The sequence below is a fragment of the Diachasma alloeum genome, unplaced genomic scaffold (genome assembly GCF_001412515.2).
Source record: "Diachasma alloeum isolate Michigan unplaced genomic scaffold, Dall2.0 Dall_scaffold_00180, whole genome shotgun sequence".
In the NCBI taxonomy this organism is placed as follows: Eukaryota; Metazoa; Arthropoda; class Insecta; order Hymenoptera; family Braconidae; genus Diachasma; species Diachasma alloeum.
The window spans coordinates 3,853,520-3,868,359 of NW_021680346.1; the positions used below are offsets into that span (position 1 = coordinate 3,853,520).

General features: G+C 34.5%; 1 protein-coding gene across 1 annotated transcript; it reads left to right on the top strand.

Moving 5' to 3' along the window:
* The first annotated feature begins 7,401 nt into the window (after window positions 1–7,401).
* Window positions 7,402–13,834, top strand: LOC107044226 (MRG/MORF4L-binding protein). Its single transcript, XM_015266035.1, has 4 exons — window positions 7,402–7,566; window positions 7,695–7,816; window positions 9,815–10,181; window positions 13,006–13,834. Exons 1-4 carry the CDS (start codon window positions 7,443–7,445, stop codon window positions 13,158–13,160), a joined length of 768 nt encoding a protein of 255 aa, XP_015121521.1. The 5' UTR covers window positions 7,402–7,442; the 3' UTR covers window positions 13,161–13,834.
* The last annotated feature ends 1,006 nt before the right edge of the window (window positions 13,835–14,840 follow it).

Genomic DNA, 14,840 nt, shown 5'->3' on the forward strand with positions numbered 1-14,840 from the left:
ACTTGTTTGACGACATGTTTGTTTTTCTCTCACACGTGCAGTGTTGCTGACTCGGGTTTACAAGGTGTCATCAGCACTATGCGGAAAAAGACGCAATTAAGGGTCAAAAGTCACCAGATTTAAAAAAAAAATCATAAGTATGTACATTATTTTATTAATTCTCAAAGTCTCAGCTAAATAAAGATACGGCACACTTTGCTGAGTGAAATTACCTGAAATACTACTCACCAGAAGACGAAGAAACTATAAAATAAATTTATGATTCTAAAATATGATTGAGGTGTGACTCTAGAATTATTTGACAGATCGAAATAATACGCAAAATTTCTATGACATTTTAATTGACGATAGTATTATACCATGAAAAATAGAAGAAGAGAATAGTAAAATAAAAAATTTTAAAAAGCGATTCGGAAACAAATTGCCAATTTATTATCAACAATAACGAAACTCATTTGCAAAAAAATGCAATTGGCCACTTGTTTTTATTCAAACAAGAGTCGTTTGAGGAAATATTTTCCCTTCTCTCCCAACCACACAACTTCCTCGGAAATTTCTGGTGACAACTCCAAACAGTCTGTTCAATAAATAAAAGATGCAGTACAAGTAACGACTTCCTCCGTCCTTGCGAACAATTCAAGCATTGACTTTCCCCACCTCAGCCGTAAATATCTCATATTCATTTCCCGAATGGTCCAGCAGTACACGGGACTTATCAGTCCCACCACAGAGCTCCTCGAATAAATAATAGACCAACACATAATTAAACGATTCGTGTGGATAACCTGAGAGGAGATGAAAATCTCAGCCAATGCATAAGCGTAAAATAAACCGAAGAGGGGTTGACCAAGAGAGGAGCGACCGGCGGGGGGGGGAGAACATACGCCAAAGTGGAGAGGGGAACCGTAAGCGTGTAAAGAGATAGTGGTCGCTGACCCGTTTGGAACGTTGACTCCATGTAGTCAATCCCCTCTCCCTCTCTTGTTATTTTTTTTTACCTCCGTCCTTTCCCCTCCTGCGGAGGTCTTACCTCACGTTTACCGCAGAGAAGTTACCTTATGCCTTTATCCATTCTCTTGACCAACCGACGGCGCCTCTCAGCCTAGCTGTCCTCGCCTATCTCCTCCATCTACCATTTTCGTATCATTTCCCCGATTTTTTTCATTTATTTTTCGTTCATTCTCACCGAGGTTTACCCTTTTATTCACTCATTTATTACAATTTTTTCGGTGATCCGCTTGACACGTCATAAATCCACTCTAGGCGCAATTGAGGATGCCACACGAGTTCCAAGGATTGTGTAATAAAAAAAAATCCCTTTTTATCGATAGAGGATTATATTTTAGGGAAGGAAAAGAAGGAAATCTCAAATTTCATGCTGATTACTTTACAAATATCTCTGGAGTTATGGGCGTTACGAAAAAATGTCAAAAGAGTTTTTTGGTAGGATATGAAATTCCTTATGGGAAAATCTTTTAATATTTTTTCGAAACATCATCCTCTTCCCTGTCCCATTTTACTATTCAACTACAAAAATTCATGTTGTAAAGAAAAATAATCGGCACACGGTGAATATTTTGTCAGAAATAAATAAAGAGAGGAATACGAAAGGAATACCCAGTGATTCAGGCTATCTACATTTCCATAGGATCAAAATAAAAATTACGAAATTAATGAAAAGAATTTAAACTGATGGAAAAATAATGCCACCTTGTGACACTATCGACACCACAATCTCCATTATATTTGACAATTGTAAATACTATAATCTCATAGATGACAATTGCAATGAATATTCCATTAGGGGAGCAAAATGGAACTGTGGGGCAAAATGGAACGGCGGGGCAAAATGGAACGCGGGGCAAAATGGAACGGTACAAAAAATTCTTATCCCAAGAAATTTTTCCTCAAGAGATGAAATATTTGGCACAAGAAATTAGTTTTGTGATATTATGACGATTTTTCTCTCAGTGTATGACACAAAAACGAAATTTAAGATAAAATGTGACATTTTCCGCTCCTTTAGTAGGCTAAATAGTTGAAAGAAAACTGAAATTTCATGAGCACTTGTCTAAATATTTACAAAACAGTGACTGATTTCGATACAGGGGAAAAATAATGAAAATTCATTGGAATTCGAAATTTTTGAAGAGCAGAAGGATGAGAATTCCTCAACTCATCTGAATTTTCAATCAAAACATTAGTAAACTTTAGTAAACTAAATCATATAATGTATTCTTCAATTTTCAATCAATTGAAAATTCAAAAATTCATTTACCTTACCTTTCCAGATTTCTATTAATTTTCACGAAAAGGGGAGAGTGGGGCAAAATGGAACGGTACTGAATTTTGGTTTTCAAAAACTATAGGGCCTTTTTTTAATATTCAATTTATTCATAGAACAATAATAATATTACAAAGGTCTTATTTATTTGTCTATAATCGTCTATTACTCTATAATTCGTCTTATTGCACATGAAGAGGATTTATCGACAGTAATTATTGTTCTAATAACGAAAGTATTCGATTTGGTCGAAATATTTCGATTGAGGATGTCAGGAGTATTCCATGGACCGTTCAGAAAAAACTTCGTTCATTTACTGATAGAGGACAATATGCGAGTAATTTCTATCGCAATTTCAATCTAGCAAGACGAATGCAATATCGAGAAAATAAACAAGGAAGATGTAATGGACGTGCAGTTTCTCATGAGATCATGTGGGCGTGAAGAGTCAAAATATCTCTCTCATTAGCCCCGGTACCCCATTATTTTTCACCCTCATCACACTCGGTGCATCATTCTGCACGGCCCCGTATTTACTCTAAATTTTTTGGATCCTCTGAAGGAGTGAATTGTCCTCTGAAACTCATAACGTCCTAAGAATCAGTGGATGAGCCTCATTATTGCTTATTTAATTGATCGATAACTCTCTGAATTGATGTGTTGAAAGCATCACCAATTTTTGATGAACGAAATTTTTTTGTCGAACATATAGAAGCTTCGTTCTGGGAGGTACCCATGGCGTCCTTCATTTTCTAAATCTCAGCTGAACTGATTCACTCGAATCACTCAGTGGAGAATCAATGAGCGATTAGTGGTCTTGGTGATAGTGATCTTTGGCGAATATTATGTTATTCTCAAACATCGGGGGAAATTAATTCCCCTGGTGCCCCTCCAGGTGCTTCATTAAACAATTATCGAGTTGGAATGGGTGCGATACGCAAAACTTTGTTGACGGCAATGACATGATTTTTTTATAAATATTTCTTGTCTTTTATCTTTTGAAGGGGTGAAATCTCTCCAATTTCTATCACAAGTTTCCCAATTAAAGTAGTTTAAACATCAATTGGATTTTGAAGATTAAAATGTAAAATAAATTCTAAACGGAAGTTAATCTGAACAGAAATAGTTTAGTTGAATTTGTGCTCAGTCTGCCGTTTAGTATTATTAATAATAATTCGGTAGCGAAGTGGTCTTACGATTAAGTCGACTTATCTCCCAGTTGAGTTTTTGAGGAATATTTCCGAATTTAAAGGAGATAGTGAAATTTTCGTAATTACATTTGTTGTAGCTCGCAATCGGCTCTACAAAAAATATTATAACAAAAATTTTGCCATCTCCCTCAGATTCCGAGATATTCATTGAAAACTGGTGAATAGTCAAAATTGACATGTACCGTTTTACCACTTCGCTACTGAATTCATCTAGACGTGCAAAAAAACGCAGTCTTATCAGAAAATGAACTTTTTAAGAATAGGAAGAAGATTAAAATCTAGAAATAATCTCGAAAAACCAGACAAAATAAATAAAAATTCTATGCCCAATATGAAAATTACCACAAGTAATACCACGAGAGCTTCAAAATTATCGAGCAATTCCCAATAGGTTCATTGCAAACAAACGAAGGAGTCAAGTTTTTCAGGTTAAAAAATCACGAGTGCGAAGCATGAGTGATTTTTCCTGAAAAACTTGACGACTTCGTTTGTGTGCAGGGAACCTTGGGGGAATTACTCGATTAATTTTGAAGCTCGAGTAGTATTCGGGAGGGAGTTTTCCTATCCAAATGTCGGCCAAAAGAATTGCACTATGAGATAAAATCCATCTGACAGTTCCAACCAGGGGTTCATTCGACCACGGAATCTTTTGTTTTCCACAAATATAGTCAACATGAAAAATTACCAGTTGAGTTATCAAAAATGATCAGCTGAATACCGTGTTGACTATAGGAAATAACAGTCGAATAGCGCTCGACGCTTCGCGTCTCGTGTCTAATTCAGCCGGTTTCAGGCATGAGTGGCATAAACTATGTTGTTCAGTACTTGTTGGGAAATTTCGTCCTTAACGTGTGTGGTTACATCACTCGCCTTCGTCTCATGCTGTAAACCCCACACACGTTAAAGACGATATTGCCCCACACGTGCTGAAATATACTATTATGTCATAGGGCCCAGAATCCGCGATTCTACCGAGCGAAGCAAGGTCCTCATGACATCCTTAACTCCAGACGAAACGCTCATTCCTCCAGTCACAAGATCTGTTCCGGATTCGGCACCCCGTCGACCACTCACACATTTTTTTGTCTCATCCTCGAAACCCGAAGAGCCGGTTCTCTCCATTCGACTCAGGATTAATGTTTTTTATATCCCGTCTTTAGGTTCTTTTTTCACCTCTATATCTGTACCGTATATATGTTTTAATACACCGCCCTGGGGGATTAAAGGATGCGTTATGTACCGTGAGTACATACCAGTCTACCTCGTTAAGGTCTTTTTGCCGGTGAGTTTAGATCATTTTTTTCTGTCACTCATTCTTCGGGCAATTACTGCCGGCTATCAATGCTGCGATGAGAAAATCCACTAAATGGAATTGAATGTTGCTGTGGATGAGCGAGGGTTGTTCAACTCCGAGAGGTATTATGGTTCGTTCGTTCCGGGCTTGTTGACTGAGCGACTGGGGTGGGAGTCGAGGGGTCCAGCCAAGCGCGGACCCAGGGCTCACCTCCAGGCATTTTGACGTCATGGCCGGGTTTTTTGGTTTATTTATGGATGATGAAATAATGGTTTTATTGCGAGTGAATCGATAATGGACTTCCTTCATGGATCGTTGGAATTGGGATTTTGTCCACAGGTTTTTTGGTTTGGAAAAATGAATGTATAAGTTTCAGTTTTTAAAGATTTCAGGACAGTGACACTTAATGCGATTTAGGGGGAGAAAATCATGAAATTTCAGGTTTCGCTAAAAATTCAGTAAAATTTCCGAATTTTAAGCGGCATAAAGACGAGAATTCCTTAAGGGGAGACTACTATGAGTTTCAAAAGTCGTGGGTTATTGGAGTGAGATTTTTCATACATTGGATCGATTATATAGATCTGTAAACGAATAATTAGTGCAAAAAAATTTTTTTTTATTGTTCGTTTGCCCGAAAACGCTTAAAATGCTAAAAACAATCCAGGGCCTCCAATTTTTGAGCTACAAAAGATTTTTTTTTTTCAAAATATTCGGAAAAATGTGTGGAACAACAATTATGAGCCAGTTTTTTGGAATTCGACTCCTACACAGCTGATTTCGTTTTTTTTTATATAAAAAAATTCACTGTTTGTGTAAAAAATACAAAAAAAGGAAACTTAGCCATGTAAGAGGCGAATTAAAAAAAAATAGCTCGTAATTGTTATTCCACATATTTTTCCGAAAATTTTGAAGAAAAAAATCCTTCGCAGCTCAAAAATTAGAGGCCCTGCATTGTTTTTGACATTTTAAGCATTTTCGGGCAAACGAACAATAAAAAAATTTTTTTTGCACTAATTATTCGTTTTCAGATCTATATAATCGATCTTCAACATATGAAAAGTCTCACTGTAATAACCCACGACTTTTAAAACTCATATAGTAGTCTCCCCTTAATTTATTAATTTGATTGTTTGCAATTATCAGTCCACAAACTTATGTTTTTTAATGTTGCAAAAAAACTAGAAAATTATTTGGTGAATTTCACCAGCTAGTTGTTGAAAAAATGAATTACCAATTAGTTGGTGAAATTTAACAACTAATTAATTATAATTCAGAAAAGATTTTTCAATTTCATTCAATCAATTTTGACTACCAAACTAAATGGTGAGGGCATATATACATTTGGAAACAATTCCGCAATCATTTACATCTTGACAATCGATCAATGTCTTCCCTAGAAGATGTTTTCGCAATAATCTCCAATTCCTTGTTAAATTTGATTCATCAAATAAATCGACGAACATTTATTGAAAATTTAACAAATAGTTGTTGAATGAAATTAAAAAATCTTTTTCTGAATTTTAATTAAACAGTTCAACAACTGATTAGCAATTCATTTTTTCAACAACTAGTCTATGCAATTCACCAAATAATTTTCTCCGTGAAGTCATATACGATTCTGTGTACGAGAAAACATTTAAATCATTTTAGGCATTGTTTTAAACATTTACTATGAATTATTGAATCGAAGGTGGGCGCATACAGCTCTTATGGACGCAATGTTTTAAATGTCATTACATCAAAAATCGTTTTCTCGAAAAAATGTTCGGAACCTAAGATTAATATTGCGCCTAAAAAATACTCTTGGTCTATTCTACAAACTCTGAAGAGGATTTCCGGCAGAAAAAATTGTCCGAACTACTTGGATATCCTAAAAAAATCGCAAGTTTAACATTACAAAAAAAATATAAAATCTAGAGCTGATCATTCGAAGATTGGCCAGAGATGGAAATTTCTGATCGCAAAAATAGATTTAGTTAATGAAAAAAATGTTTATTCTCTGTGCAAGCAAGAAATGTCATTTCTAGGACTACTTCTTCATTTTCACAGATTATTCGTGACCATCATTTGTAGTTGGAAAATTTCTGCGTCACGAAACCATAATTTTTGGTCATATGACGCGATCTAAAAAATGACGATCATTTTACATCTCTATTTTTCTCACTGTAGAACTATTGAAAAGCGTTTGGATATCAAAATAATTCAGTAGCGAAGTGATAAAACGGTTTAAGTCGACTTATCTTGAGTTGTTGAGAAATATTTCCGAATCTAAGGGAGATAGCGAAATTTTCATGATTACAGTTGTTGTAGATCTCAATCGGCTCTACAAAAAAGTTATAATAGAAATTTTGCTATCTCCCTTAGATGCCGAGACATTCATTGAAAACTGGCCAATAGTCAAAATTGACTTGTACCGTTTTACCAGTTCGCTATTGAATTAGCAAAATCAAACTTACAAAAACAAAGCTTCATTAGAAATTCGCCTCTGATTTCAAATTTCCCGGGATCTCGAAAAAATCGCGCCACTCCCGCCACCTACCAGTGATCAATGGCAACCGAATTTATTTTCCCCCCGAGACTTCTCTCTGCAATTTCATCTCCTCATGCTTGTCATCGTCGTTCGACTATTTTTACCGTGTATTTATGTATTTTGATGCACGAAGCTCTTGATACGATGGCTGTCAAAGAAAAACAGGGAGATTCCACCGAGGAAATTGACTGGAATGTCGAGAACGAGGTTCAACTATTCTTCGCCATGAACGGCCACAAGCCAGTCGGTACGAAACTCCAATTATTCTCCACCCAAAACCTCAGAAATTGCCGTTCTCACCGGCCATCTAGGTTATGTTATTGACCTCTCAGTAACTTCAATTTTTTTTCAACATTTTCCTTGCATGCGAAACAGGTGTCAACAAGTACTTTCACATGGTCTGCATCTGGGAGAAATTTCGTGCAGCTATAAACAAGGATGTATCATTCAAGGCCATTTGGGATCACCTGGAGACGATGTACGACTTGGTGGCACTGGTGAGAGGAATCCTAAATCACCCCTCAACCATTTTATCAATTATTTCCATAGCGACGTGGAAAAACCCCTTCAGTAGGCGAAATTGAAGTGAAATGGCCGTTCTTAAAGGGGCTCACACAATTTTTTTCAAGTGCCAGAAGTATTTGATAGAAAATTTCGATGATTTTTTCCTAACTTCATCTTTATTAAAATAAGGAAGAAATTGTTTTTATTAGCAATTTGGGGCGTTCGATGCTGCACTGAGACAAACACAAACACGTTGTCAACCAAGTCTTGTTTGGGCCAACAAAATCGCTAGTTGAAAATTGCCAAAAAAGAATTTGTTTGATTCGAATTTGAAAGTCTCAAACATGAATAATTGTTCTGCTTTCGACAGCAACGAAATATTTGGCTCAAGAGGCGGATAATTCACACCAGACGGTGCCTTTTCAGGATGAAAATATCTCATATTTGATTGCTATCAACAAGATTGCTATCATATCATTATTATTGTTTCAGTTAAGGGTTCATTTCTTGTCTGTGATTATTAGATAGCCGAAACGAAAAACTACTATCCCTTGTTTCGCATACAATAAAGATTTTTCGGGAGCAAAATACGTATGGGAGTATCGAATAACGAAAGAGTAGTGCTAGAAATGACATTTCTTGTGTGTACAGAAAATGCAATTTTTTTTGAACTACTAAATCTATTTTTGTGACAAAAATTTTTCATTCCGGCGCACTCTCTGTATGTTTGGCACAAAAAATCCTTTTTTGATAATTTCCAAAAAACCATTTTCTTGGCACAAGTAAAACTTGTTTGAGAACTTTGTCGTTTTTCTCTCAATGTACTTCCATGGTGAATTTAGTTGAAAAGGAATCTGCAAACTTTTGAATATTTATATCTCAGTAACTACATATTTTATGTGGAAAAGTCAAAAGGGCTTTATTCTTCGGAAAGGATGTTTTTTTTATTGTTATTTTACATCGCTTCGACTCGCTTGAGTATATTGGAATGATGATCAAGACTTTGACATTGTTACATCTCACCATTCTACCCGACCGGGCGGAAAGGATGGTTAGTTATTAAAAAAAAATTATCGCTCGGAAAAAGTAAATATTATTGCAACTTTTTAAATGAAAAATTAGAAAAAACGGAATCCTAAATCATCCCTCAATCATTTCATCACTTATTCCAATAGTGAAGTGGGAAAACCACTTCAGTGGGGGTAAATGAAGTGAAATCGTCTTTCTTAAAGGGGTTCACACCACTTTTTTCAAGTACCAGAAGTATTTGATGGAAAATTTAGACGATTTTTTCCTAATTTCTTCTTCATTAACCGCTTACGTACGGGGTCGACACCAGGTATCGACCCATGAGAATGTCAATGACTCTCTTCAAAACTGATTATTTCCAAAACTGTGGAAAGTAATTCAACCAGACAAATATCAATGGAAAAAGGAATACTGTAGCTCCAATTACATGCCGGTTTCATAATTTTCCGTTGATTAGAAGTCATCGCATTCTAGTTTTATCGAGCGTTTATCTCCCTTCATAGGCTCCCCCTCATAGACGGGGTCCTTGAAAAAAAGGGGTTAAAACAAGTCTATGAGGGGTTAAAACAAGTGGGAAATTTCTTTTATCAGTAATATGGGGCGTTCCAAGCTATTTCAAAAGTGAATTTAGTTGAGTAAGGAATCCCCAACTTTTGAACATTTATATCTCAATAACTGCACATTTTATGTGGAAAACTGGGCTTTAAATATTATTGCAACATTTTAAATAAACAATTAGAAAAACCGTTGAGTTACGTGAGTTCCCCCATGAAAAAATTTAAAAAAATATATGTTGTGGGGAATATTGTTGACAAAGCTGCGTCAAAATTTTGTTTAATGACATTTACTGATGGTTGAGATATTTATTTTTTATGAAGTCGCGCTGTCCCGCGACCGGAGCGAGTAGGAGGTCCTCTAATGATTTTTCTATAAAAAAATTTGAAACATGTGTAAACCTCCAGGACGACACAGAGGACCTGCCCTTCCCCAGCACTGAAGTGGATTTCGCCCTCCCAGAGTCAGAGTTCTTGGAGCTTATAAAAAACAAACAGAAGGAAGAGACTGACACGAAGCCCAAGGACGTCAAGGAGAAGATGAAGGAAACGAAGAAGGAAAAAGAGGTGAAGGAGACACCAAAGAAGGAGATTGTTGCGAGAGAACAGAAAGCCCCTAAGGAGGTTGACAAGAAGAAGGAGGACTTGAAGAAAATTGTGAAGGAGCCAGAGGTGAAGAAGGAAAAGCTGAGGGAGACGAAGGAGGTCAAGAAGGATAACAAAACCCCCAAGGGGAGAGGAAAAGGGAAGGAGGACGTGGAGGAGCCACTGCCAGGTAAATAATATTTCTGAGCCTGATTTTTGTGAGAAAGTCGCCAAAAGGAGATTGATTAATTCAATAATTTCGTATCTTTCGAACGTTATCTCGATGTTTTTTTTCATCCTTCGTCATCTGAAATTGTCAATTGAGTTCTGCAAAAAAAGTAGAAGAAATTTTTAATTTTTTCAAGGAGCATTTTTAATTTATATTCAGAATAAGTTGAATAACAAGAAATTGAAAAATGTATCTGATTTACGGTGACAAATGGCGGCCTGTCACTTAATATTATGCAGGGGGAAGACTGATTTCGTAAATCTTTTCTCATACTGCACAGAGACATTTATTATACGGAAAAGGCTCTTTGAAAAAAGTTGAAATATTTTGGAGAATTTTTTAATCACACTTTTAGCACTTAAAAATGGCAGATGACTACATATCACTGTTTTGAAAATTGAGATACCTAGCTGCCACTTACCATGAGGAGTTAGTGTTTTGTTATCTACCATGGAAAATTACAGCTAATAAATAATTTGTCACTGCGAATCAGATATTTGTAATTTCCAGTTTTTTCAACTCATTCTGAATCTCAATTAAAAACACTCTTTGAAAAAGTTCAGAATTTTTTCTATTTTTTTTTATTATTCTATCATAATTTTTGGGAATTTCTACATGATGTACCACTCAATTGACAATTTTGGATTACGAAAGATAAAGAAAATCCAGATAACTTTTGGAAGATAGTACACCCGGGCCTTAACAGAGATCTTTTTCTAGAGAAAAGAATTTCCTACGAATATGGTCTCAAGGTTTTGATCTACCTCTTGTTAAGGAGATAATTGTGAGATTAATTATTCGTAAAATTATTCAAGGATACAATATCAAGAAGAATGTTTATAGGAAGTTCTGTTAATTTTTCACATGAAGTTTCTATTGAACATTTTTTGTTAAAACAAAGAATGCGAAATCATTCACGTTTATTCAACAAATGAGAAGAATTCATCAATTAAATGATTATTTTGGGGTGAGCGACTTGTACAGGATGTGATGAGACTTTTTCTGTACAAAAACGGGTGACATTTTACCCTAAAAGGATAAATTTTTGAAATGATTAACGTAATTAATTGAATGTGTGATCCCGATCATTTATCTACTTATTAATTGTACACTCGTGATTAGAAATAAGTGATTTCAGGAGAAAAACAGGATTTTTTCATTCGTAATTCCTGTGAAATTCTCTCTAAAAAGTTTTCGTTGCATTTTTTCCTGGCAATGACTCATTAAAAGAATCATTGGACAATTAATGAATAGTGGAATAATTCAAGGCAATGAATTGGTCTTGACGATAAAAAATAATTATCAAAGTGATAATCTCCTCGGAATGAATAATTATGGGACGAAATGTCAAGAGATCAGGAGATATTTTTTGTAGCTTTTGACATTTTCTGAAAAAAATGGCTCGAGATATTGTCTTAAACCTCTTCCACCCCAAAATACTCACAAAATCATATCGTGCACCCATCTCTCACCACTTAATTAAAAATTATTCAAGTTCATTTCAAAAGTGAGAATACTTCGATTAGAATAGATTAGAAGCAATTCATTATTTCCCTGATATACAAAAATTCCCTAAGGTAGAACCAAAATATAACGTAATTATTAAGAATGGATCATAGGAATTATTTGCATTATTATAACTTTATTTTCATTGAATTTCCCATCGTAGATTATTTTTCATTCGTGTTTTAGTTCACGTATTTATTTTGTGTGTATTTTGTTTTAAGTAGATGATTATTTTGGGAACGAATGACTTGCATACAACGTAATGAGATTTTTTCTCTGCAAAAAAGGTTGACATTTTCGGAATTCCTAAAATTATTCAAGAAAAAAATTTTCTTTGTATTTTTTTCCTCAAGATGACCCATCAAAAAAATAATTGCACGATTAATGAATAGTGGGATAATTCACGGCAATGGATTGGCCTTGATGATATAAAATAATTATAAAGGAGATAATCTCCTGGGAATGAGTGTCTATGAGACGAAATCTCAAGACATCAGACGATTTTTTTTGTAGCTTCTGAAATTTTCCGCAAAAAATGGCTCGAGTTATTGTCTCCTAAACCTCTTCCACCAACATAATCACATAATCATATCCTGCACCCATCTCTCACCACTTCATTATTAGAATTATTCAAGTTCATTTCAAAAGTGAGAACAATTAGATTAGAATAGATTAGAAGCAATTTATTATTTCCCTGATATACAAAAATCCCGTAAGGCAAAACCAAAATATAACATAATTATTACGAAAGAATCTTATGAATTATTTACATTATTATAACTTTATTTTCATTTAATTTCCCATCGTAGATTATTTTGGGAATTATTTTGGGAGTGACTTACATAGAACATAATGAGATTTTTTTCTCGGCAAAAAACTCCTGAAATTCTTTAGAAAAAAGTTTTCTTTGTTTTCTTTTTGCCTCAACATGACTCATCAAAAAATAATTGCACGATTAATGAATAGTGGAGTATTTGAAGGCAATGAATTGGCCTTGATGATGAAAAATAATTATAAAGGAGATAATCTCCTGGGAATGTGTGTTTATGAGACGAAATCTCAAGAGATCAGGAGATAGTGTTTGTGGCTTATGAAATTTTCTGCTAAAAAGAGCTCGAAATATTGTCTCTTCCACCCCGGGATACTTCAAAAATGATCAAAAAATTTATGGTCTGCCCACTTTTAACTAATTACTTACTAATTATTTACCACTCTCCTGTGTCTCGATAATTTCATGATAACTCTATCGTTAATAAATAATTATTCATCTCGCCAACAGCTCTCCCAGTGAAAAAAGAACGCAAAGATTCAGACGCCAGCAGAGAGACCCCCAAGAGAGTGCCAAAAAGGCCGACAAGACAAAGTATCGACAATGCGAGCAAAGCATCGACCAGCCCTCGAGACACGCCACCCCCAAAACGTCGGAGAATATAAGGAACACTCGCCCTCGTTGATTAAGATCACTCTAGGTTTAATTATGCTTTAATTACTCATTGGCCTGTCTCGTGGGCGATTATCTCAGCGTTAACTGTTTCAAATTTTTTTCATTCATGAGTCTAAAACGAATCTAATTTTCTATTTCTTATTAAGAAGTTGAAGATAGATTAACTGCCAGTGAAAATTTAGTGTAGCTCATTTCTTCTTGACACTAAATTCAGAGTACCTTGATGGAGTGTAAATAAAACAATCATTTTTGTCTATAAAAACTATCCCTTAAATAGTTGTTAATGAAAGGTAAATCTCAGAGAATTTAGGAAGTATTCGTAGGCATCACGATGATTTTGTTATTTGTGAATATCACTTTTGGATTAACGAACAAAATTTAAATTCAAAGTTGTATAAAATTGTCAAGAGAGTTTAGAAATTGTCTCGTGAGTTTTTTTTCAAGTGTAATGTCAAAACCTGATGACATGAATTTGTCGTTTTTGTTAATTATACGATTATTTGGAAAGCGATAAAGAAATTACACATTATCAAGACAATTTCAAATTTAAAAAAATTAAATAATCGGGTGATGCGATGATTTTGGTATTTGTGAATTTCTTTTTTGGATTAACGAACGACGTTAAAATTCAAAGTTGAATAAAATGGTAAAGAGAGTTTAGAAATTGTCTCGTGAGTTTTTTTTAAATGTAATATCAGAACCTGATGACATTAATTTGACATTTTGTTAATTATGAAATTATTTTGAAAGCGAGTGATTTCAGGGAAATATTGTAGAGGACATTGTCGTTTAATATTTCATCTGTAAATCACTCATTGCCAAAACAATTCAAAAAAAAAAATAATGAAACATTGTTTAAAAAACAGTAAAGATTCAAATTGCCAATTTTTTTAGAGATATTCTATGGAGTAATTGAAGGTAAGTTGAAAGTCAATTAATTGCCAGTGGAAATTTTGTGTAGCTCATTTCTTCTTGACACTAAATTCAGAGTACCTCGATTGAGTGTAAATAAAACAGTCACTTTTTTCTATAAAAACTATCCCTTAAATAGTTGTTAATGAAAGGTAAATCTCAGAGAATTGAGGAAATACTCGTAGGAATGGCGATAATTTTGTTATTTGTGATTTTCTCTTTTGAATTAACAAACTTAGAGACAATTTAAAATTTTCAAAAATTAACTGATGAAATCTTAATTGATAAATAAATTGAAGAGTAGGAAATACTTACTTTACATGTGAGATTAGCAGAAAATCCGTTGTTTCCGTTTCGATGACACATAAAAAAAATTCAAATCCCCAATGTTTAATTATTATATAGTAAAAAAAATACGTGACTTTTTTCCCTTAAAAATACTCATAACAAAGACAATTAGATATATAACAAGAGGTCAATCCTGAACAAGCCTCAAGAACCTAGAAAAACCTCAGTCATTGCTACTCCCTCATTATTTCTAAATTAGCCCATCAAATCGTCAGTGAACCTTCATAGTAGACAAATAGTCAAGTGATAAAATTTATATGTAAAACTCATCATTTTGGCTAATTATCCAATTATCTCACAAACGAAGAATTTAATTACAAAAATTTTGTAGTTGACAAAATTTCCAGCAAAAAAGGTCCTTCACCACTTCTTCATTAAATCATCAATCATCGAGATGATTTGGGTGTAAC

What these genes read in the sequence shown, in the direction of transcription:
- LOC107044226 (XM_015266035.1), top strand. Translation starts at nt 7,443, where the DNA reads ATGCACGAAGCTCTTGATACGATGGCTGTCAAAGAAAAACAGGGAGAT. An exon ending in TGTACGACTTGGTGGCACTG is followed by an intron (nt 7,817 to 9,814) that starts GTGAGAGGAATC and finishes GTAAACCTCCAG; the next exon opens with GACGACACAGAGGACCTGCC. An exon ending in CGTGGAGGAGCCACTGCCAG is followed by an intron (nt 10,182 to 13,005) that starts GTAAATAATATT and finishes TCTCGCCAACAG; the next exon opens with CTCTCCCAGTGAAAAAAGAA.